Genomic DNA, 24010 nt, shown 5'->3' with positions numbered 1-24010 from the left:
AGCACTTGGTACAGGGAGTGGCAACTGACCCTTATCATAGACAAATGTAATGTAGTGCGAATACATAGAAAGAAGGATCCTTTATTGTATGATTATATGATAGCGGAACAAACACTGGTAGCAGTTACTTCTGTAAAATATCTGGGAGTATGCGTGCGTAACGATTTGAAGTGGAATGATCATATAAAATTAATTGTTGGTAAGGTGGGTGCCAGGTTGAGATTCATTGGCTGAGTCCTTAGAAAATGTAGTCCATCAACAAAGGAGGTGGCTTACAAAACACTCGTTCGACGTATACTTGAGTACTGCTCATCAGTGTGGGATCCATGCCAGGTCGGGTTGGCAGAGGAGATAGAGAAGATCCAAAGAAGAGCGGTGCGTTTCATCACAGGGTTATTTGGTAAGCGCGATAGCGTTACGGAGATGTTAAGTAAACTCAAGTAGCAGACTCTGCAAGAGAGGCGCTCTGCATCGCGGTGTAGGTTGCTGTTCAGGTTTCGAGAGGATGAGTTTCTGGATGAGGTAACGAATATATTGCTTCTCCCTACTTACACCTCCCGAGGAGATCACGAATGTAAAATTAGAGAGATTAGAGCGCGCACTGAGGCTTTCCGGCAGTCGTTCTTCCCGCGAACCATACGCGACTGGAACAGGGAAGGGAGGTAATGACAGTGGCACGTAAAGTGCCCCCCGCCACACATCTTTGGGTGGCTTGTGGAGTATAAATGTAGATGTAGATGTAGATTATCCCACAGATGGTGTTCATATTACATGCTGTCTGGAGGATAGTATGACCAAGTATCGTATACAGGCTGACTTTTCAGTGTGTATGGAAAGTCAAAGGGCATACAGATAAGGCTTAAATGAATGAAAACTTATGTGGCATTTTTTTACGCAAACCGGTAATAACTACTATGTTATCAGTGCTTTTCTGTAAAGACAAGTCAGGAAAACATAAAACTAACGCTAAAGCAAAATGTTTGCTTTATAAAGATTTCACCTAGCTTCTTCGATTAAAGGAAGTACTCTAGTCACAAAATACACGAAACGTTAAAGTAATGAAGCAAACGAAAGATAGTTTTTCATACATCGCACTTTCTCCAAGCTTCACTGGTCGCGCTGCTTGACGAGTTCTGTCGATTGAATGTGGCAGAGTTTTTTCCTCGCACTCGTCTTCGGCATATTGAAAGTACGAGTCAGGAAGCCTCTCGTATGGCAGGTTGTTTTCGCCACTGCACGTTTCCAAAGGCTGGCGGTATTAATAAATGATTTTGACGCTGATTATGGACTAAACGGTCAAGTAAATACAAAAATTTTTGCTCGCGCAGTGGGGGTCCACGCTGTAGATTTTTGGCGGAAACGCTGAGATAAAATCATAATAAGCGTTTTGTATAAATAAGTAATTTTTAATCATCAATCTCTTCATTGCCTATACAAGCAGTACTGTAGTTACAGAATAGATAACTCACAAGTTTACCGAATGTAGAAACGGTCTATGGGCTCATGAACTCGAAGCAAGTACGTCAGGTGATGTTGCATAGTATCGCCATCGATGAAGTCAACATGATCAACAGTGACATCTTTCATAAAATAGATAACCGCCTGAGGCAGATCACAGGCTCACATGCGCGATAATTTGCCCGATCGGCTAGCTACGCAGTCGCTTTGCTACATTTTTTCATTCCTTTGGACGCTGTCGTAACTCTCGCTTTCTTCGGCATTGGACTTTATAGGCTTTTTAGATCGTTTCGATGCGAGCTTTCCTCTGACTTGTCTCTTCTATATTTCCGTGCACGTTAACGACTGGTATGAGACGACATAATTCACTGTTTTGTAGTTTTCTAAGTAATTACCGATTTTTACTTATACTCCGGCGAATATTTTTAGCTTCTCACATTGAGTCCTATTAGTGCTGGGCAAGCTCTTAACAATGACACCCGAATCAATGTCCAAGCTAAACGACTTTCATGCTAAACCAATGTGTAACTTCGCATCATCTTAATCCGTAATAATTACGCGGATGAACCTACACTGGTACCATGATCTATCCATTGCGGGTTCAACCATTGTTTACACCTCGTAGTTATTAGTAGAATCTGCCGATATTTTGTCACCCAAGCAAGTTCGACTGACGACTGAATACGAGCGGTCTATGGCGCTGCAGTCATGGACTGTGCGGCTAGCCCCGGCGGAGGCTCGAGTCCTTCCACGGGCATGGGTGTGTGTGTTTGTCCTTAGGATAATTTAGGTTAAGTAGTTTGTAAGCTTAGGGACTGATGACCTTAGCAGTTAAGTCCCATAATATTTCACACAGATTTGAACATTATACGACTGAATAGTTGTTTTCACGTCAAAAAGTCAAGGAAGGAATATTTTTGTCTGAAAATTATCTACGTTTTCTGCTGGCGACATTTCCGTACGCACCGGAAAGTCACCGTGTGTAATAGTGTGCCGCATTGAATTGTGGGGGGGTGGGGGGGGGGGTGGAGGGGGGGGAAGGGGGGGAGGAGCTGTAGTCCCATTGCAATTACTCGACAGTTGGTGGTCTGTCGCTTGCCGTTAGACTGTTACCACATCGGTTGTCGACTACTGCTCGGTTATAGGCGACACGCAAACACAGCAATATACCCGAGGAAACGGTGGTCAACGGTCTGCGGCAGAATTAAAATCACGGCCGCTTTGTTCACGGGGATTAGACCTAACTTGTACGAGCAAATTCAAGAGAGAAAAATTTAATAATCGAGAAAATACACTGTCATTCTATACGTGTTGGACTAACCTTGCTTATTTGTTCAGCAACATAATTTACAGTGTGGGACATCATATGGTGGACCAACATTACTGAGTCTCTTATACTTTCCATTCCGGCCCTGCACATGGATACACTTCCTACAACAATATTTTGGTTTCAGTACTGAAAGCGTCCGCTCCTGGTAGCTGAGTGGTCAGCGCGACAGAATGTTAATCCTAAATGCCCGGGTTCGATTCCCTGCTGGGTCAGAAATTTTCCCCGCAGACGGACTGTGTGTTGTGTTGTCATAATCATCAACATCTCATCCTCATCGACGCGCAAGTTGCCGAAGTGGCGTTAAATCGAGAGACTTGCACCCGGCGAACATGTCTACCCCACAGGAGGCCCTAGTCACACGACACAGTGCTGAAAGTAAACTGCAGTTTTTCGTTATCTTGGTTACATGAGATTATGCTCACTTTGGGCGCAATACCTGTCACATTACCAACCAATGTGCAGTCCTGGTTGCCACTTGGTAGCAGATTACGGGTGACACAGGCAGATACCAAGCGAAAAGGAAAGATAGGAAGAAAAGTAAGAAAGAACAAAAAAGTCAGTACGATATGAAAATGACGCACCAAAGTTTTCGAAATAAAAAAAAAATATTTAAATGAATTCTTTGAATAAAAATTGTAATCCAAGTCTTCTGAGTAGATTTAGAAATGACAGAAAAATTCGTGGGGTTTGTATAAAATCTAACCCATGATCTGCTACACATCAAGTATATGCGCTAACCACTACGCTCCGCTACCACGTGGTTGGAGATTTTGGTAGTTACTTTCTTCCAGTTACAATAAGTGACAATGACAAGGCACGAGATAACCTAACATACTACTTTCTTTTAGATACTAGCAATGACTAAACGACCAAGGAATAAACAACAAAAACTGTTCATCAGATTTACAAGTCCTTGACGCTATAACGCAATACTCTCGTTTCTTTAGCCGCTACTCTGTGGCGAAATATTAATGTCACCACAAAGTTTTATTTATGACTCTAGTGACTCAGTTGCAACGATGAATTGCAGGCTCCAAAAATTCGGCTTCACTTAGTGTCATGCGAAACTGATCTGATGTAAGACGATCTCTGTGATTATAATCAATGTACATATGATAGTGAATGGCGTTTTGTGCGAAAGGATCGAGTAGTGTTTGGTTGGTGCTTTGGATGAAACGTGTATATTTCATTAGAATCTTTGTGTATGTATTGTTTAAGTGTGGTTTACTTGTGTTTATCATGTGTGATGGAATAAGAAATAAAAGTACCAGATTTGGGATCCAAACACAGGAAGAAAGGAAGCTGGACAAATAATTGGAAGTGAACTGACCAACTGTAATGGCAATTTGGCAACAGCAAACAGTTTTGGTGCGACCTTGAGAGTCTTGATAGGAGGAAACCAGCTCCAACGCATGAAATGTCAGCTATAAAGTAATTTTAATCGGACTGTAGTTACTCTGAAGAATTATTGTATTTACCAAACGCACTTGGATCCCTGCCACCGAAAATACTCGTAGTTGCTGTTATGAGATCACCAGCTTACATGCAGCAACTATACAGCCCCGTCACTGGGACAAATAAGGCTAGGCAACAGCTATGGAAAAAATGGATGGCAATACAGATTGGCAACATCTTGCAATGATTTAGCGATAGAATTTTTAAACTACTTAGCTGCATTATGAAGATTGTGCGTGGCAATATAGGTCAGTGTTCACTTGCACTGTTCTGTCTTTAACACTGGCATAGTCCTAGATCCAGTGAATGGTGACTGACATCACTTGTATAACATCCAGTTTGGAACCTCTTGGCGGCGACTGTAGAGGTGTCGTGAGTATCTCGCAACACAGTCCTCTGTTGAGGTATTGCAGTATTGTGTCGAGGTTCTGACTACCACCGAGGGCAGGCCGCTGTGGCCAAGCGGTTCTAGGAGCTACAGTCTGGAACCACGCGACCGCTACTGTCGCAGGTTCGAATCATGACTCGGGCATGGATGTGTGTGATGTCTTTAGGTTAGTTAGGTTTAAATACTTCTAAGTTCTAGGGGACTGATGACCTCATATGTTAAGTCCCATAGTGCTCAGAGCCATTTGAACCATTGTGAACCAACGAGGCCACATAGCAATCGGTTTTTCTAATTTTTTATATTTATGGTACGTGAAGTCCAGAACTGAGACATCAGTTCCCTGAAACGTGTCGATACAACTGTAACAAATTATCTAGAAAATCGACTTTGAAGTTTCTGAGAGCATTTAACACGCGAAAGTAAGGTAGAGTTTTCGACAGACAGTGTGACTCTGTGGTGGAATACTCAGCTGTTCCGAAAGGTTAAATTTTGAAACAAAGTGTATTTTTTACGAGCATTTAGTGAAGCATGATACACATAAATATCGAAAAAATCAGTAGCGCTCGAGACTGCTTATCATTCGAACGTTCGATCAAGCCTCGTTTTGTGGTCATTACTTTTTCCGTTTTGCTTCTGTTCAGTTCGAATGCCTAAGATTTTAAATATAAAATTCACTGAATATATGCTAATTAACACATATAATTGCCATTCTTATGACAGATGCACATCTTTTTATTTCTAATTACGTGTCTCAAACAAAGATAAAGTTTTCGTAGCAAATACAAAAACTTAATTACCAATATTTTATAAAAGATTGTTAGTGAGGATTCTTTAAATTAAAAGAAACACTACAAATTAAATGGATTTTACACTTCACAGCCAGGAATAGAACCAGGGCCACCTACGTGGCACGCGAGCATTCTACCCATCGAAAGGAAAATGACCCTCATTTAAGATATTAAAAACTCTCGGAAATCTTCAAAGTTGATTTTCTCGTAAATTTTTGAGAGATGCATGGCCTTTGATGACTGATTATTGAGTTCTGAAGTTAACGTACCATAAATACAAAAAATTACAAAAATTAAATTGCTGTGTGGTTTCTTTTTAAGTGGAGCTGTGTTTCTGCTTACGTCCACGTTTCGTGGATAGATGTATACTTCGGGGTTATTTGTGTGGCGTAAGTGACTATTACAACGCCATCTATCAGAAAGCGAAAAACTAAAACATTCATATTTCTTTACGTACTACACGAATATGTAATAAAAAATAGGGGTTTCTATTTAAAAAAATGCAGTTGATATCCGTTTGACCTATGGCAGCGCCATCGAGCGGGCCTATCATAGCGTCATCTGGTTTCCCGCTTCAAGCTAGACAAGTTTTGTTCTTCGCAATTTTTTCGTTTGACGCTTATTTCGTGAGGTATTTGGCCCGGTATACCCGAAAATCACAAATGGACGACAATGATTATCGAATTGATTCAGTCGCTGTGTGTCAAACATCAGATTTTGGCACTTACTGTAAGACATGGTTAGTTTCCATCATTAAATTGAATTTTTTATATATAATGTCTTTAGTTATGGAGAACAAATACAGTAACAACAACTAAAAAAATCGAGAACCCAATATAGAATGAAGAGATATGTGTACTCTCAGTACAGAGGTAGATTTATATTAACAGAGCAACGAGCAAATATTGATGTTAAAATACTGAAAGAGATAAAATTACTAGCATTCAGGACAATTCCTAACTTAACAAATTTAGAACGTGAAAAGACACAGGTGTGTAGTTCATTCTGGTCTCATCTTTTTCTGATCCATGGCCGTGGCAATGAAATGTGATTGCCTATTTTATCAAATAACTGAGGATAGGAAAAAATGTGAGAGATGATCCTAATTATTACTGTATGAGAGATGGACTACTTTACGTGATCATCTTATGCAGAATGCCCATTGATTACACGGAGGGAAACTGCCGCATCCTCTTACGTATTTGAATCTGCCGATGGGCAATTGACAGGATGTCAAAACTAGCTATCTTTCTAACAGAGATTTCAGCTCCATCTGGCCGCGTGGTGACCGTCAAGCAACTGTTGCCTGAAATCTAGAAATGCGGATACATTTATACTCTACCAATCACTGTGGAGTGTGCCCACACGGCGAAAAGAGCACTTGTTCCACTGGCGGTTTCATAAGAGAAAGAAGCGACTCGCTTAAATCTTTTCGGCGACAAGCGAAGACACAACACAGCAGACACGGATCGAGGGCTAGGTTCTATGGGATTGGGAAGGGAGAAGTAGGAGGGGCGGACGATTGAGGAGGGGAGGGACTGAAAGGGAAGAACGGGGAAAAGCGGGAAGAGAGCTGGAATTCACAGTTTCTTACTTTCTCCTCTCCCCCACCCAAAACGTAATTCTCTGTCACTCCTGCTTTTAATGTTCCTAGAATTTAATAATAATAATGGTAATACATATAAAATGTTTTAATGTAATGATAATAACTAGCTTACATTAGTATTAGGGTACTGGTGAGGAAAACGCAAGGGCAAAAGCAACTTTCGCATGATATTTCGCTGTGAAGTAACGTAGGCCGACCTCGATGAAACTTGGACCATACATAAAAAGAATTCCTGCGCTCTAGTACAGAACGTTACTGAAAGAAATATGCAATGACACGAACAGAGTTGACACTTCTATACAAAGACGATTATTACATTCATGTCAACGCTACTCATGATGGTCTCCTGAACAATTCAAACGGCGCGCTATGGTTCTTAATATGGTGTATGATCACTACGGAGGACAGGGGTCGCAAGGGGGGTTTTTATTTTATATTTTTTAAGTAGCCTCGCAATTTTGGCCGAGAGCAGTCCAAAGTACGAAGGAAAGCGGATGTCTTGTCTTCTTCTTCCTCTTCGTGGATTCCAACTTCTTGTATATTCTTCAATGCCCCACTCCTCTACACTTTACTGTACCAATTTTTGCGGAATGCTTCCTTCAGGTGTTGCAGTTCTTCTGACGGGTTTTCTTCATCGCAGATGACGCCTGCTCTATATACCAGGGTGGTCAGCACTGTCTGCTATTGCACTGGATCGTGGCAGCTTGTTGTAGGCACACGTCTATATGTGTCTTCTTCCTATCCAGGGTGCTCGGAAATTCCCGTTACAAACTTCTGTGACTTGTAGAGAGGAGTGAGTAGATAACATTTTGAACAGGAACCCATGTCTCTAAACGTACCGTTTCCGTGTTACATCCGTTTAAAACACGTTTCCTAGATGAGCATGCAGCAGGATAGTCATGGTGGGAGGTAAGCATGTTGGGAGGCGGATGCGTCGGATCAGCTGATGTCATTTGACGTGTATCTTGCCTCTCTGACCTGGTTCGTGACTTATTCACGTGGCTGTGAGTGCTAGCGCAACACGGTTTGAGTACACGTTTCCAGCATATACCGGCATGGTCCTTCTCAATAGCGAAGAGACAACGTCCGACTTCATTGCATACCCTTTTCGCCACAATTTCGCAACGAGAGCTATGAGCACTTGTTCATCTTCGAAACTCTGAAACAGATCTCTTGTACTGCAGGGAATTTGCTTCCCATATTTTTGGAGTAGGTAGTATGGAGCAAATAAAGAAAAAAATATACAGTACACGTGGGGTCTACAATGCACCCTTCAAGAATTATGAGCACTTGTTTATTTCACTAGTGTGGGACATATGTCTTGTATTGAACAATTGCTTATCGATCTTTAGGTATGCCTCTTAGAGTCCATGCCGGCCGTTGTGGCCGAGAGTTTCTAGGCACTTTAGTCCGGAACAGCGCTGTTGCCACAGTCGCAGGTTCGAGTCCTCTCTTGGGAATGGATGTGTGTGATGTCCTTAGGTTAGTTAGGTTTAAGTAGTTCCAAGTCTAGGGGACTAACGACCCCAGATGTTAAGTCCCATAGTGCTCAGAGCCATCAGAGGCATTAGAGTCCATAAAAATGTGTGTTAATTCCTACGGGACCAAATTACTGAGGTTATCGGTCCCTAGACTTACACACTGCGTAAATTAAATTAAATTAACTTATGCCAAGAACAACACACACCCATGCCCGAGGAAGGACTTGAACCTCCGGCGTGAGGGCCGCGCACTCCGTGATATGGGGCCTTAAACCGCGCGGTCACTCTGCACTGCTTTAGGGTCCATGTTAACAGATGGTTTTCTCTTGTCATGGTGTAAGGAACCTGTACCTAAAATTTGTCGGTGTTTTTATGTGGCACCCTAAGATCGGCTGTCATTCCATCGTCTCTCCTAGCAAGGATGGATGAAGTGAAATTTTATGGAAAGTAGTTGAAGGACAGTGAAAATACAAATAGGTGACAAAATGTTCGACACTCACGCATGATCACAGCAGTTGGATTTCGGAGGCTTACCCGCTCTGTACAGCAGGATAGGCGGTGACTTGCTGCAGATCTGAAGACAGAGTACAAAGCTGGTGCATGGACAAGTGCCTCGGAGCACATCGCTAAGCGCACGCTGTTGATCATGAGGCTCCGTAGCTGACAACCCTTATGTTGACTCAACGACAGTGTCAGTATTATTGGATTGGGCTCGATCATTGTACTGAGAATCAATGAAAATGTGTCACCTACTCGGATGAATCACCTTTACTGGTACACCAGATCGATGGCCATGTTGAGAAACACCATCATCCTGAGTGAACGTTATTGCGAACCACATGCATCCCTGCATGACTGATATCTTTCCCTGCGACGATGGCATCTTCCAACAGGATAACAATTCGTGTCATACGCACACAATCGTTCTACAGAGGATTGGGTAGCGTGTTAATGACGTTGATATCTTGGTCACCATATTCACCTGACATGAATATAACAGAACACATCTGGGACGCTGTCGGACGCCAGCTCCGTAGACCAACACGTTATTAAGCTGTTCATCATAATGTTTTGGCTGATCAGTGCAGCGGTAGCAGAGCAATGTGGAAAGAGATATGGTCGGCGTGTGAAGCTCTAGAACCGAGACGCTGCAACACACTTCCAGTTGTAGCACCACAACAGAATGTTTTGATACTGAAAGTTGAAAAAAAAATTCGCAACGATCAAAAACTGGACCAAAGAATAAATCTATTAAAATGTTTTGTATTAATTCTGATTTGTTTAACTAAAAAGTAAAAGATTTATAAAGCAATAATTTGCGTGTTGGGTACATTCTGTTTCACTAATGGCGAATTGGCGAATCTGTTACGAACTTTGATTTTATGTACTGTTAATTTATCGGTACTTAATGGAGGGCATAGGGACTTTCAATTTATGCCACATAACGATTAATTTTTGTTTCAAGTCATCAATGTCGATTTCTGGAAGATAGTACATTTGCCTAGCTCAAATAAATGCTAATTATTGGCTTTCCTTTAATTATTCAAGACGGCTGTAACATATCATGCTTTCATATTGGCCACTACATGCGAGTGAAGATGTACGTATGTCATCGAGACATGGCCAACGCCCGCTCAGGGTTTAGTACAGGTAACTACGTTGTCCAAGCAGCAGCTCCCTGTACCACGTATCGGCCAGAGAAATTCTCCAGTGGCGTCACTACTGCCTACTGGCAACGAGGTAGAGCACACATATGAGATGACCACAGAGTTAGCTCGCAACATATCTGAATTGATCCAAAGACATGTAGGTAGCATAATTATAATATTTTAGTAATGCTGTTAGATGAACACTCCATTAAGAAAGATAATATTTTCCTCGTCCCCGTCATCATCTGACCAGCATCCTGGTCTCGTACACTGTCGAGAGAGAAGTTTCTAGTAACCTTAGGTATCCCTATAACGGTAAATCGATGCTGTCCTCAGCCTACATTGTAGTTGTCTTTAATTCATTTCCCCATTAAGAATAACTGCTGCAAACATTACAGGTAAATATTTTTTTCCTTCAGCCTCTCTAGCGACACATACCAAATGTTTGCACTGCCGCCTGGAATCGTCTATCTACACAGTGGAGTTACCTGACCTGAGGGTGACTATTTATTACTGAACGCAGGCTTTCCAGCTTGTATTTATCCTCGCGGACTCCCAAAGTGTGTTGCAGAAACTACAACATCCAGCGTTTGATAAACAGGACGTAATAGACGTGAAGGCATTGGCCATTGACGCCCACTTACTTTGGATAAAAGGGCACCAAGGCATTCTCCTCGCTGAGAGAAGTATTACGGAAGTACAGTTCGGCGCAATACCAATCGCTTGTAAGGATTTCATCCCGATGGTCAAGAAAGCTGCTTATCACGACCAGAATTGTGAATGACACATATTCCAGCACTATAAGGACGGCCATCTGGTGGCCATACAATCGAATGTCTCTTCTCTGCCATGGTTCACCTCTGTGAAGCTTTGTAGACGTTATGTACATCTCTCATCAGCATGAAGCTTGGGTACGGGTGTTACCCCGCCTACCTATTACGACTGAAAATCTTAGCTTCTCGGCACTATGATCAGGATGTAACGGTGGTAATGGATCTGAATCACAGGTGGTCTTGTACAAAACTTTGATTACGACCTGTTACTTCCTCACCTGTTCGATATAAACACTGACCAAAAAAACTCAACAACAAAAAATAATTAATGTAGAGTAACGAAAATACCGGTATACATTTGTCTAGGTAACATATTTAAGCGAATAACCTTGCAAGATCACATGTTAACGTAAGCGGGAGACAAGCAGTTGCAAATGTGAAATGCTAGTGCATTAATAATAGGAGTACAGCCAGAATGTTGAACGTGAGAGTGGAAACATGCATGCATGGTGTTACACGGCTGCCGGATGTCTGTTTGTGGGATGGAATTTCATGCCTATTCTACTTGGTCTATTAATGCAGGAATGGTTAACGCTGTTTGTGGATGACTCTGGAGTTGTCATCCGAATATGCCCCATAGGTGCTTGACTGGAGATAGATCTGGTGATGGAGCAGGCCAAGGCAACGTGTTGATACTGTGTAGAGCATGTTGGGTTACAGCAGCGGTATGTGGGCGAGCGTTATCCTACAGGAAAACACCCCATGGAATACCGTTCATGAATGGCAGCACGACAAGTCGAATCACCAGATTGGCGCAGAAATTTGCAGTTGGGGTGCTTGTGATGACGACGAGAGTGCTCCTGCTGTCATGCGAGATCACACCTCAGACCATAACTCCAAGGATAGCTAGCAGACTGGTTTGTTGCAGGTCCTCAACTGGCCTACTCCTAACCAACACACGGCCATCACTGGCAGCGAGCCAGTGCCAGCTGACCACTCTGCCATCCAATGAGCTCCCGCTTGACATCACTGAAATTACAAATGTTGGTGGTTTGGGGTCGGTGGAAAGCACAACACAGGGCGTCCTGGCTCGGAGCTGTCTTTGAAGTAATCGATTTGTAACAGTTCGTTGTGTCACTGTGGTGCCAGGAGCTGCTCAAATTGCTGCTGCATCACGATGCGCCAAAGCCAGAAGCCGAACTCGCTGATTTTCTGTGTTGGTAGTGCCACGTGGCTGTCTGGAGCCCGATCTTCTTGCGACTGTACAGTCCCGTGACCACCGCTGCCATGAATTACATAAAGTGGCTATATTCCTACCAATTTTTTCTGCAGTACCGCACACGGAGCATGCAGCTTCTCGTAACTCTATTACACTACCTGCAACAAAGTCAGTGAGGTGTTGATAATGACGGCTTGGTCGCCTTAAAGGCATTTTTGAGTAACACAAACTCAGCACGCCCAGTATCAAAGGTTACTAACGCTATGATCGTTACAGAGTGTGTTTAAAACAAATCTGATTTGCATGCTCATATTTGCGCTACTAGCTCCAAACCGCCAGTATAGCCGAGAGTGACTCGATTTCTGGACATACCTCAATGAACGTCATTATGTCGTTGTCTGTCACCCAAAATACAGACAATTTTTCTCGAACTTCCTTGGGAGTGCTTTCCACGACCTGCCTCGCAGCTGGAATGTGTTAAGCCAAGAGAGAAGAAGGTATCCTGTTTGAACCAATGAACATTTCTGAACAATTGAACGGAACACATCAATTTCGAGAAGACGTGACTCAACATATTACCAGCGGGGCGCAGAAGGCCTCTGATCAATTACACAACAAAAATAACCAAAAAATAAATAAAAATAAAATTCAGAAAAAGGAAGATTTTGTTTTGTTTGTAAGGATAGCCCTAACCTTGATTTCCCATATTTCCCCTGGTATATAGGCAGCTCTCTGGGGTAGGTTTAGTCAGGAGCCAACGCCTAAAGTGGACCAGATTTTTTTGTTATGGGATGAAAAGTGGCGGTGGCACTTAGTTTTTTTTGGTAGTTCCATTTTCCTAAGTTGCTTTAAAATAAGACAGGAAAAAAGGGGGCAAATTAAAAAAATAGAAAAAAGGGGTCGGAAGTTTTTAAAAAAATAAAAAAGAGAAAAAAAAATTAAAAAATATATAGAAAAGTTGGCAGGAAAAAAATTTAAAAACATAAAAAAATTAGGTAAAGGCTTATCATGCAGCGGACCCGGTTTCGATTCCCGCTGCTAGCAATTTTTTTTTTCATTTTATGTCATTGCCCGCAATGTTAAACTATTAATTATAAAATTTAAATATACTTAAACAGGTCATAAAAAAGAGCACTAATACGCTGCTTCCTGGACTCGGGTACGCGCGCTGGCCCCAGATCGAATCCGCCTGCCGGATTAACGACGAGGGCTGGTATGCTGGCCAGTCTGGAAGTGGTTTTTAGGCGGTTTCCCTCATCCCTCTAGGAGAATACCGACCTGGTCCCCACGTTCCGCCTTAGTTACACGACTCGCAGACATTTGAAAACGTTCGTACTATCATGGTTTACACTAGACGTAGACAGCCGGGGCGCACTGATTCCGTCCCAGGGGGTTCGGGGTAGCGACAGGAAGGGCATCTGGCCACCCTCTTTAACGAACACCGCCACATCCATAGTAATAAGGCCGACCCAGCGTTGAAGCGGGACAAAGGCCCAAAGAAAATGATGATGAATGATTTGTGCCACTAACTCCACTCTTATACGACTGGCGCGAAATTTGAGTAGACGTCGTCTTTCAGATGTAGAAACATGCCAACCAACTTCAATTATGTCGCGCAACTGTTTGCTGATGTTGCAATTTTTTCTGTCAGTGTGTAAGAATTATCTGCTCGCGAACTATTTAAAAGACGCCGATGTCCAACTTTGATCTATAAGTTGTGTGGATCTTGTCCTCCAATGGGACCATCTCGTTCGAAAAGTGGAACATCTTTTTGTGTTTTAACTTTGCGTTAAGAACTTATCGCTGTAAACGACGGCGTTGTCCAACTTTCGATTATAAGTTGATGTGGACGTCATTCTACACAGAACCGTCACAGTTCGAAACCTGGGTCGTACTTTTGCGGTTTTTTAAATTTATATGGTGAACTTATCATTGTACTTCACACTCTTATCCTTGTTCTATTGTGAAAATTGCACTAATGTTAACTTGGCGCTATTGTAACTACTGACGGCTGTGGTGTTCGTCTTTGAGTGTTTTTATTTTACATTAAGAACTTACGTTTGTACATGGAACTTTTTTGTTGTTATACTGTGGAAATTGCAGTTATGTTAATATGGTACTCTTGTAACCACTGTTGGCTGTATGATGTTTGCTGTCGAAAGCTAAAAATAAATAAATAAAGTAAAACACTTTTGCGTGTTGCAGCTAGCGACTGACCAGCACTTCGCAGAGCCGACAGACTCTCTGGTGAGATACGTGTCGCAGCTGTCCGACCAGCCAGTATTCTACTACCTCTTCGACTACCGCGGCGCCAGTTTAGGCAACACCACTTACGGTAAACGGCTGATAGCTCCTTTCTGCCTACCATTTTTACGTAGTTGGTAATGGACGTTTGAACAAATCTTAATTCACAAACGTCTATGCGTTACAGCATTTCAGTGCGTGCAAGTGCTTGAATTTGCGTTAGAAAGGAACTCGCTTTCATAATCTCTGTTGCTCTCTCTTTTTTATCAATTAGTATTACATAGAAATAACCAGTACCGTATGTTGAAACATTACGGAATTAGAGAAAAAGCTTGCAATGGTTTCAGGTTTGCTCATTGCTCACTTACCTCAGAAAGTCCACAAATTCGCTGTCTCGTGGAGGGCAATGAGCAATACAACCAATTCAAAAATAGCTGTAATAATTAAATGCAATGTGCGTCTCCCTAAACATACTCGTATTTTATTCGTTAGTCTGTTGTATGTTTGTTATACAAGTCAAATCTAGGTTGTCCAAATAAATGAGGACAGCTCTTTGCCAAAAAACTGTACGGTATATTCATGTAGAAAAGTCAGAAGTACTGAAGCCAAGACAGGGCTAAACAGAAAGTACACATTTCGAGCGCACTGTTATTGGTACGAATATTAATATTTCTTTTTCTATTCTCTTCATTCAACCTAAACATTCTTAGTAACAGACATCACCCATATGGAACCAACGACCTACCGAATAGAAATAGCAAAACAATAAGCTTGTTAACAATTAAATATTCGCATCGTATTCGTTTGTCACCGACCTAGTGTTTCTAAGCAGAGGCTGATGCACCAGATGCAACATACAATGTCACTTATAGTAAACAGGGTAGTTTCGGTTTGGCTAATCAAATTCTCAGAAAATTTATAAAAATAGGATATTAACGACCATGTTCTGTATCATACTTTTACTTGCCAGAATAAGTGCTGAAACTTTGCCAAAATTTTCAAAGCAGCTGCAGGCAAGTCTATCCCCTTTGAAAACTAGCCTCTCGTATAAGTAGGTACTTCTCCTACCCGACCTGTCTTAAACCTTTAGGTGATATTCGAAGTCCGCCAAATTACGGGCTCGATGGAACCCAAACGATATTTGAATATCTTTGCGTGTTGTAGGACTCAAGTGAAGATATTACTTCCTCAATATGTGTATAACAACTGTCTTACAAACGTGTTGGTTACGTGCAAACCGGTGACAAGTGAAATAATACCTACAGAGGACATGCAAGATACAACTAATTTATTACTGATCAACAGTTTAACCCAAAGGGCACAGTATTTACCCAAAAACTTTCTACAAGTGTCTGTTATTCACAAATCAGAAAAATATATTACACAATACCTTTCTAATGGAATTAGGTGCAAACAAGAACTTCTTATAAGCGCTTCAATAATAAAAGGTGAAATCAAATTCATTTAACAAGGGCACTTGAACAATAAAGGTGAAACAAGTTTCTTTTGAACAGGATACACAAGTCAAGAAGTACATTACACAAAACCTTTCTGATTGAATTACTTGCAAACAAGAACTTCTTATAACTTCTATACTATCTGTAACCATTTCAATAATAAGAGGTAAAATCAGTTTCATTTAACAAAGGACACTTGAACAATAAAGGTGAAATAAGAGTCTTTTAAATAGGTCACTTGGGCAAGCAGAAGAGGACAATTCACATAATTTCCAGTTTCCGCAACCCATCAAGTATTTCTCTAAGTTCAACTCCCGCTGCACGTAAGATATAATTCAGAACACTAGTCTCCTTCCTTTATAGTTTTGAAGGTCATACTCCGGACATCGATTTAGACATGGACTAGGTGCCCGCTGCAGTGCTGCAACAGAAAAGCACAAACACATAGCCACAGCCAAAAGAAACAATGTTAACAACCCCAGAATATAGTAAGATAAAATTCTGCAAAGACAGATCACATCAAGACAAAGGCAAATTAAAAATGGTTAAAAGCATTAACTGTAGACTACAAATTTCAAAATATGTAAAATTGCCCCAGCACAAACAGACTAGTTTTAAAAGGGCAACGATAATACAAAGCATAATATTATTACACCAGTACGTCACAGTTCCAATACAATATTGACACTCATAAGAAAAGGTAGAAGCTAGTGATAACACAGGTAGGCCTGATTGCAAAACTAGAAAGCTTGAATGTCTACTTCTTCAGTAGACAGCTGCGTGGTACATAGTTCTATGCCACTAGTAAAAATGAGTAACACATTGCTCAGCGTCCTGTTTAGAAGACCATGACCCAGTCACGTTTCAAGAACTTGCAATAACTGGCCCGCTTCCGCACTCCGAGACACATATACCGGTCAAATCCAGCTAACTCCACGCAAACACAAGTTTCACCCTCTGTGGAGCGACACATACCAGCCGTTCCAAAGCCAAAACCCAGTCTGCCCGCCAGCCCATCAGCACCACCACTGGCCAACGAGGCAAAGATAAACAATTGATCTGGGTGAATCGAACGGAGAAAGCAACTGGCGCCGGCGCCTCCCCACGTATCAAGTAGCATGAAGTCAATGGATGTTTGCAAACTGTCTCCCAGGTTGCCGAGCGTAACCATTTTCAGTCAGTGATCGGTTCAGTTGGACCAGAGCACGTAGTCCATTCCACGTAAAGACAGCCCACACCATTATGGAGCCACCACTATCTTGCGCAGCGTCTTGTGGACAACTTTGGTGCATGGCTTCGCGAAGTCTGCACCCCACTCGAACCCTAGCATCAGTTCTTACCAACTGAAGTCAGGACTCATCTGACCAGTCGTGGAGGGTCCAGGAGAGCCGCTGAAGGTGATGTCATGGTGTTAGCAATGGCAATCACGTCGCTCGTCTGCTGCCATAGCCCACTGACACCAGAAGTACCCTCGCGCATAGTACTCGATCAATCTCTCTGCATACGGCGGTCACAGAGCAATCTTGCCGTCATACGTTAAAAGACTATCCTCACCTGGGCAATGACCAACCTACCCTGCAAGGTGAAGGATGTCCACCTGCTTTCCTAATAGCATATGTGGTGCCAGCTGCCCTAGACTCAGGAAGCAGCCTCTCTGTATTGGTGCATTCAGGTGCCGCATTACGTCTTTTGGAGTGCAGTGGAGGTTCGTGGTGATATTGGCTCTCAGCTGAAAGTGGTCAGTTGGCCTCTACTCTGGCTGATAGCGGCACAGTGGTGGCTGCTGTTGCCCAACACAGTCCGGCGAGTGTTCGTGTCGACTTTGTGGCAACGGCGAAGCGAAAAGCAGAGCCCTTGCCCAGTGTGATGTTAAATAAAGACACAATTGTTTTTATCCTATTCTAACTAAAGATGAACGCGACACCTATACGTGCTACATCAGTGGGATAGACATTTTTAAAGTTAGGACAAGTGCTCTAGTTATGAAAACCAGCATACTTGCATTTTCTTATCATATTAAGTTTATAGAACTGGTGTGGAGGCATAATGATTCAAACTGTATTGCTAGAAAGGCGGTGGTTTAAACTTGGGGGAAAGTGGCTTTACGATTTTCGAATTTAAATAACACATGTAGTGTGACATATGTGTTGGCCATTTTGCAATTTCCTACCAAACTTAAGTTTAGGGTGACAATTGTTTAAATGGTGACATTACAGGTGGAGAAACCTGGAATTCTGTAAGTGACCTGACTACTATAAATAGCCATAAAAGTCAGAGTGAATAATAGTTTGGGGAAAACATGTTAAGTAGGACAGCAGACATGTTACTTCATTTTATCCCAGCATCTTGGATTATGACTTCATAGAGACTGTGTCCATATCCCAGGTCGACCATCTTTGAGTCTATACTTAGCACACATGACCTACTTCCACAGTTACATCAGGGCAAAAACCCAGTCGCCGTCTTCAATTATGTATTTTGCACAAGTGATCTACCTCCACCAACAGGGAAATGCACTATCTTGGAATATTTTATTTTCTGCCAATTTATACTTAAGACAACAGCCCTACTTCCACAGTGACATTATGTGAGTGGGACAAAGACACTTTAGTGCAGTTGGGCTATTTTGAATTTCCTGCTTGTTTTTGAATTTCTTGTCATTTTATACATAGAGTCCTTTGCCTATGTAAAGGGGGGCAGGAAATCCGATGACTCAACGATGACATCACCGACGACTTTCTTTGTCCCAGAACTCTCACAGTCTACCTACTCAAATCCCAGCTTAGAAAGGCAAAATCACAATTTCTGTCGGAGGTTGTATTTAATCTCACATTTGAAATCTATTTATACCAAATACCACTTTAGAATCCCCCCCCCTCTATGAACCTTGGCGTTGGTGGGGGGGCTTGCGTGCCTCAGCGATACAGATAGCCGAACCATAGGTTCAACCACAACGGAGGGGTATCTCTTGAAGGCCGGACAAACATGTGGTTCCTGAAGAGGGGCAGCAGCCTTTTCAGTAGTTGCAGGGGCAGCAGTCTGGACGATTGTCTATTCTGGACTTGTAACACTAACCAAAATGGTCTGGCTGTGCTGGTACTGCGAATGGCTGAAAGCAAGCGGAAACTACAGATTTAATTTTTCCCGAGGGCATACAGCTTTACTGTATGGTTAAATGACACTGGAGTCCTCTTGGGTAAAATATTCTGGAGGTAAAATAGTCCCCCATTCGGATCTCCGGGTGAGGACTACTTCTGGTCAGGTAAATACAGGGATATAAATACAAAATCAAATAGAGGTAACGCTGGAGTAGGTTTAATAATGAATAAAAAAAATAGGAGTGCGGGTAAGCTACTACAAACGGCATAGTGAACGCATTACTGTAATCAAAATCGAAACGAAGCCCACGCCTACGATAGTAGTACAAGTTTACATGCCCACTAGTTCCGCAGATGACGAAGAAATTGATGAAATGTATGATGAGATAAAGGAAATAATTCAGATAGTGAAGGGAGGCAAAACTTAATAGTCATGGGTGAGTAGAATTCGATAGCAGGAAAAGGAAGAGAAGGAAACGTAGTAGGTGAATATGGAAGGGGGTAAGAAATGAAAGAGGAAGTTGCCTGGTAGAATTTTGCACAGAGCATATCTTAATGATAGCTAACACTTGGTTCAAGGACCATGAAAGAAGGTTGTATACATGGAGGAGGCCTGGAGATAATAGAAGGTATCAGATAGATTATATAATGGTAAGACAGAGATTTAGGAACCAGGTTTTAAATTGTAAGACATTTCCAGAGGCAGATGTGAACTCTGACCACAATCTATTGGTTATGAACTGCAGATTAGAAATGAAGAAACTATAAAAAGGGTGGAATTTACGGAGCTGAGACTTGGATAAACTGACAGAACCAGAGGTTGTAGACAGTTTCAGGGAGAGCAGAAGGGAACAATTGACAAGAATGGGGGAAAGAAATACAGTAGAAGAAGAATGCTCAGCTTTGAGGGATGAAATAGTGAAGGCAGCAGAGGCTCAAGTAGGTAAAAAGACGAGTGTTAGTAGAAATCCTTGGGTAACAGAAGATATATTGAATTTAATTGATGGAGGGAGAAAATACAAAAATGCAGTAAATGAAGCAGGCAAAAAGGAGTACAAACGTCCCACAAATGAGATCGACAGGAAGTGTAAAATGGCTAAGCAGGGATGGCAAGAGGACAAATGAAAGGATGTAGAGTCATATCTCACTACGTGTAAGATGATACTGCCTACATGAAAATAAAAGAAACCTTTGGAGAAAAGGGAACCACTTGTATGAATATCAAGAGCCCAGATGGCAACCCAGTTCTAAGCAAAGAAGGGAAAGCAGAAGGGTGGAAGGAGTATATGGAGGATCTATACAAGGGCTATGTACTTGAAGACAATATTATGGAAATGGAAGAGGATGTAGATGAAGATGATATGGGAGATACGATACTGCGTGAAGAGTTCGACGGAGCACTGAAAGACGTAAGTCGAAAAAAGGCCTCGGGAATAGACAGCATTCCATTAGAACTACTGATAGCCTTGGGAGAGCTAGTCCTGACGAAACTCTACCATCTGGTGAGCAAGATGTACGAGACAGGCGAAATGCCCTCAGACTTCAAAAAGAATATAATAATTCCAATCCCGAAGGAAGCAGGGGTTGACAGATCTGAATATTATCGAACTATCTGTTTAATAAGCGACGCCTGCAAAATACAAACACGAATTCTTTACAGACGAATGGAAAAACTGGTAGAAGCTGACCTCGGGGAAGATCAGTTTGTATTCCGTAGAAATGATGGAACACGTGAGGCAATACTGACCCTACGACTAATCTTAGAAGATAGATTAGGGAAAGGCAAACCTACTTTTCTGGCATTTGTAGACTTAGAGAAAGGCATTGACAATGTTAACTGGAGTACTCTCTTTAAAATTCTGAAGGTGGCAGGGGTAAAATAGAGGGAGAAAAAGGCTATTTACAATTTGTGCAGAAACCAGATGGCGGTTATAAGAGTCGAGGGGCATGAAAAGGAAGCAGTGATTATGAAGGGAGAGAGACAGGGTTGTAGACTATCCCCGATGTTATTCAATCTGTATGCTGAGCAAGCAGTAAAGGAAACAAAAGAATAATTCAGAGTAGGTATTAAAATCCATGCAGAAGAAATAAAAACTTCGAGGTTCGCCGATGACATTGTAATTCTGTCAGAGACAGCAAAGGACTTGGAAGAGCACCTTGGATAGTGTCTTGAAAGGAAGAAAAAAGATGAACATCAACAAAAGAAAACCGAGAATAATGGAATGTTGTCGAATTAAATCGGGTAATGCTGAGGGTATTAGATTAGGAAACGAGACGCTTAAAGTAGTAAATGAGTTTTGCTATTTGGGGAGAAAAATAACTGATGATGGTCGAAGTAGAAACGATATAAAATGTAGACTAGCAATGGCAAGGAAAGCGTTTTTCAAGAAGAGAAATTTGTTAACATCAAGTACAGATTTACTAATCAGGAAGTCGTTTCTGAAAGTATTTGTATGGAGTGTAGCCATGTATGGAAGTGAAACGTGGACGATAAATAGTTTGGACAAGAAGAGAAAAGAAGCTTTTGAAATGTGGTACTACAGAAGAATGCTGAAGATTAAATGGGTAGATCACATAACTAATGAGGGGGTATTGAATTGAATTGGGGAGAAGAGAAATTTGTGGCATAACTTGACTAGAAGGAGGGATCGGTTGGTAGGAGACATCAAGGGATCACCAATTTAGTACTGGAGGGCAGCGTGGAAGGTAAAAATCGTAGAGGGAGACGAAGAGACGAATACACTAAGCAGATTCAGAAGGATGTAGGTTGCAGTAGGTACTGGGAGATGAAGAAGCTTGCACAGGATAGAGTAGCATGGAGAGCTGCATCAAACCAGTTTCTGGACTGAAGACTACTACAACAACCACAACCACTTTAGAGTGCAACACCTTTCATATTATGAGTCACTTCACGCCTGTTTCAGCGTGGTTGCTCGTAAAAGTCCAATCATGGACACGGTAACAGGCATATAGAGTTCCAAACACTTCTTCTGAGATATATTCGAAGACAAAAAAAAAAAAAGAAATGTCGTACCACGAAGGAATTATCCGAATGGGCCAGAAATCGATAGTTGTGATGTACGTGTACGGAGAAACAAATGATTATAATTTCAGAAATATTGTATCATTTATCTACCAGAAAGAGCTTCACAAATTAAGGAAGTCAATAATGTGTTGGTTCACCTCTGGCCCTTATGCACGCAGCTATGAGGTTTTGAATTGACTGACAGAGTTGTTGGGCGTCTTCCTGAGAAATACTGCGCCAAATTTTGTCCAATTGGCGAGTTAGATCGTCAAAATTCCGAGATCGTTGGAGGGCCCTGACCATAATTATCCAAATATTCGCAGTTGGGTAGAGATTAGGTGAATATGCTGTCCAAGGTAGGGTTTTCCAAGCACAACGACAGGCACTACAATCTCTTGCCGTTTGCGGGCGGACATTATTTTGGTGAAATGCAATCTTAGAATGGTTTGGCCTGAAGTGCAACAAAATGAGGTTGTTGGAATATACGTACCAATGTGTTGTAAGGGTGCTGTTGATGATAACCAAGGTGGTCCTGCTATGGAAAGAAATGACACCTCAGACCATCACTCCCGGCCATCAGACCGCTTAGATGGCAGTAGCCAGGTTGGTATCCCACTGTTGTACCGGGCGTCTCCAGACATCTCTTCGCTGGTCATCGGCGCTCATTTCTCAGCGCGACTCATCACTGAAGACAACTCTACCCCAATGAATGATATTCCAAGACAAAGACGTGTCGGTGAATAATCACCATGGGATCTCTTGTTACCACCTAGAATCAGCCACTTTTCCGCGGTACAGTTACACTAAAGAGCCAAAGAACCCGGTACATCTGCCTAATATCGTATATGGCCCCCGCGAGCACGCAAAAGTGCCACAACGCGACGTGGCATGGACTCGAATAATGTTTGAAATAGAGCTGTAGGGAAATGACACCATGAATTGAACAGGGCTGTCCACAAATCTGAGTACGAAGCAGTAGAGACTTTTTCTGAACTGCAGGTTGCAGGGCATCTCAGACATGATCAATAATGTTCATGTCTGGGGAGTCTGGTGGCCAGCATAAGTGTTTAAACTCAGAAGAGTGTTCCTGGAGCCACTGTGTAGCAAATCTGGACTTATGGGGTGTCGCATTGTCCTGCTGGAATTGCCAAAGTCCGTTGGAATGCACAATGGACATGAATGGATGCAGGTGATCAGACACGATGCGTACGTATGTGTCACCTGTCAGAGTCGTATCTAGACGTATTAGGGGTCCCATATCACTCCAAGTGCACACATCCCACACGACAGCAGAGCCTGCACCAGCCTGAACAGTCCCCTGCTGACGTGCAGGGTCCATGGATTCATGACGTCCATCCGCTCACTACAATTTGAAACGACACTCGTCCGTCCAGGCAACAAGTTTCCAGTCATCAAAACGCCACTGTCGGTGTTGACGGGCCCAGACGAGGCGTAAAGCTTTATGTCGTCAGTCACCAAGGGTACACGAGTGGGCCTTTGGCTATGAATGCCCATATCGATCATGTTTCGTTGAATGATTCGCACACTGACACTTGCTGATGGCCCACCATTGAAATCTGCAGCAATTTGTGGAAGGGTTGCACTTCTGCAACGTTGAACGAATCTCTTCAGTCGTCACTGGTATCGTTGTTGCAATGTCGGAGATTTGACGTTTTACCGGATTCCTGATATTCAAGGTACACTCATGAAATGGTGTACGGGAAAATCCCCACTTCATCGCTACCTAGGACATGTTGTGTCCTACCACTGGTGCGCCTACTATAACGTTCAAACTCACTTAAATGTTGTTAACCTGCCACTGTAGGAGCAGTAATCGATCTAACAACTGCTCCAGACACTTGTCTTATATAGGCGTTGCCGACTGCAGTGCCATCTTCTGCCTGTTTACATGTCCTTGTATTTGAATACGCATGCCTGTATCAGTATCTTTGGCGTTTCAATGTATGTTATAATGAAGCCTTGTGTGTCTGAACTGTTATTTTAGCTCTCATTTTAGTACAAATTTTGTGAGACATGAT

General features: G+C 42.3%; 1 protein-coding gene across 1 annotated transcript in view; it reads left to right on the top strand.

Moving 5' to 3' along the window:
* LOC124805187 (acetylcholinesterase-like) overlaps positions 1–24010 on the top strand; it is a 116318-nt gene that overhangs the window by 89255 nt on the left and 3053 nt on the right. The window contains exon 8 of the mRNA XM_047265680.1: positions 14353–14482. Coding sequence (XP_047121636.1) covers positions 14353–14482 — 130 coding nt within the window. The remainder of the gene's footprint in view (positions 1–14352; positions 14483–24010) is intronic.

The sequence above is a fragment of the Schistocerca piceifrons genome, chromosome 7 (genome assembly GCF_021461385.2).
Source record: "Schistocerca piceifrons isolate TAMUIC-IGC-003096 chromosome 7, iqSchPice1.1, whole genome shotgun sequence".
In the NCBI taxonomy this organism is placed as follows: Eukaryota; Metazoa; Arthropoda; class Insecta; order Orthoptera; family Acrididae; genus Schistocerca; species Schistocerca piceifrons.
This window is presented reverse-complemented; position numbering and strand designations above follow the sequence as displayed.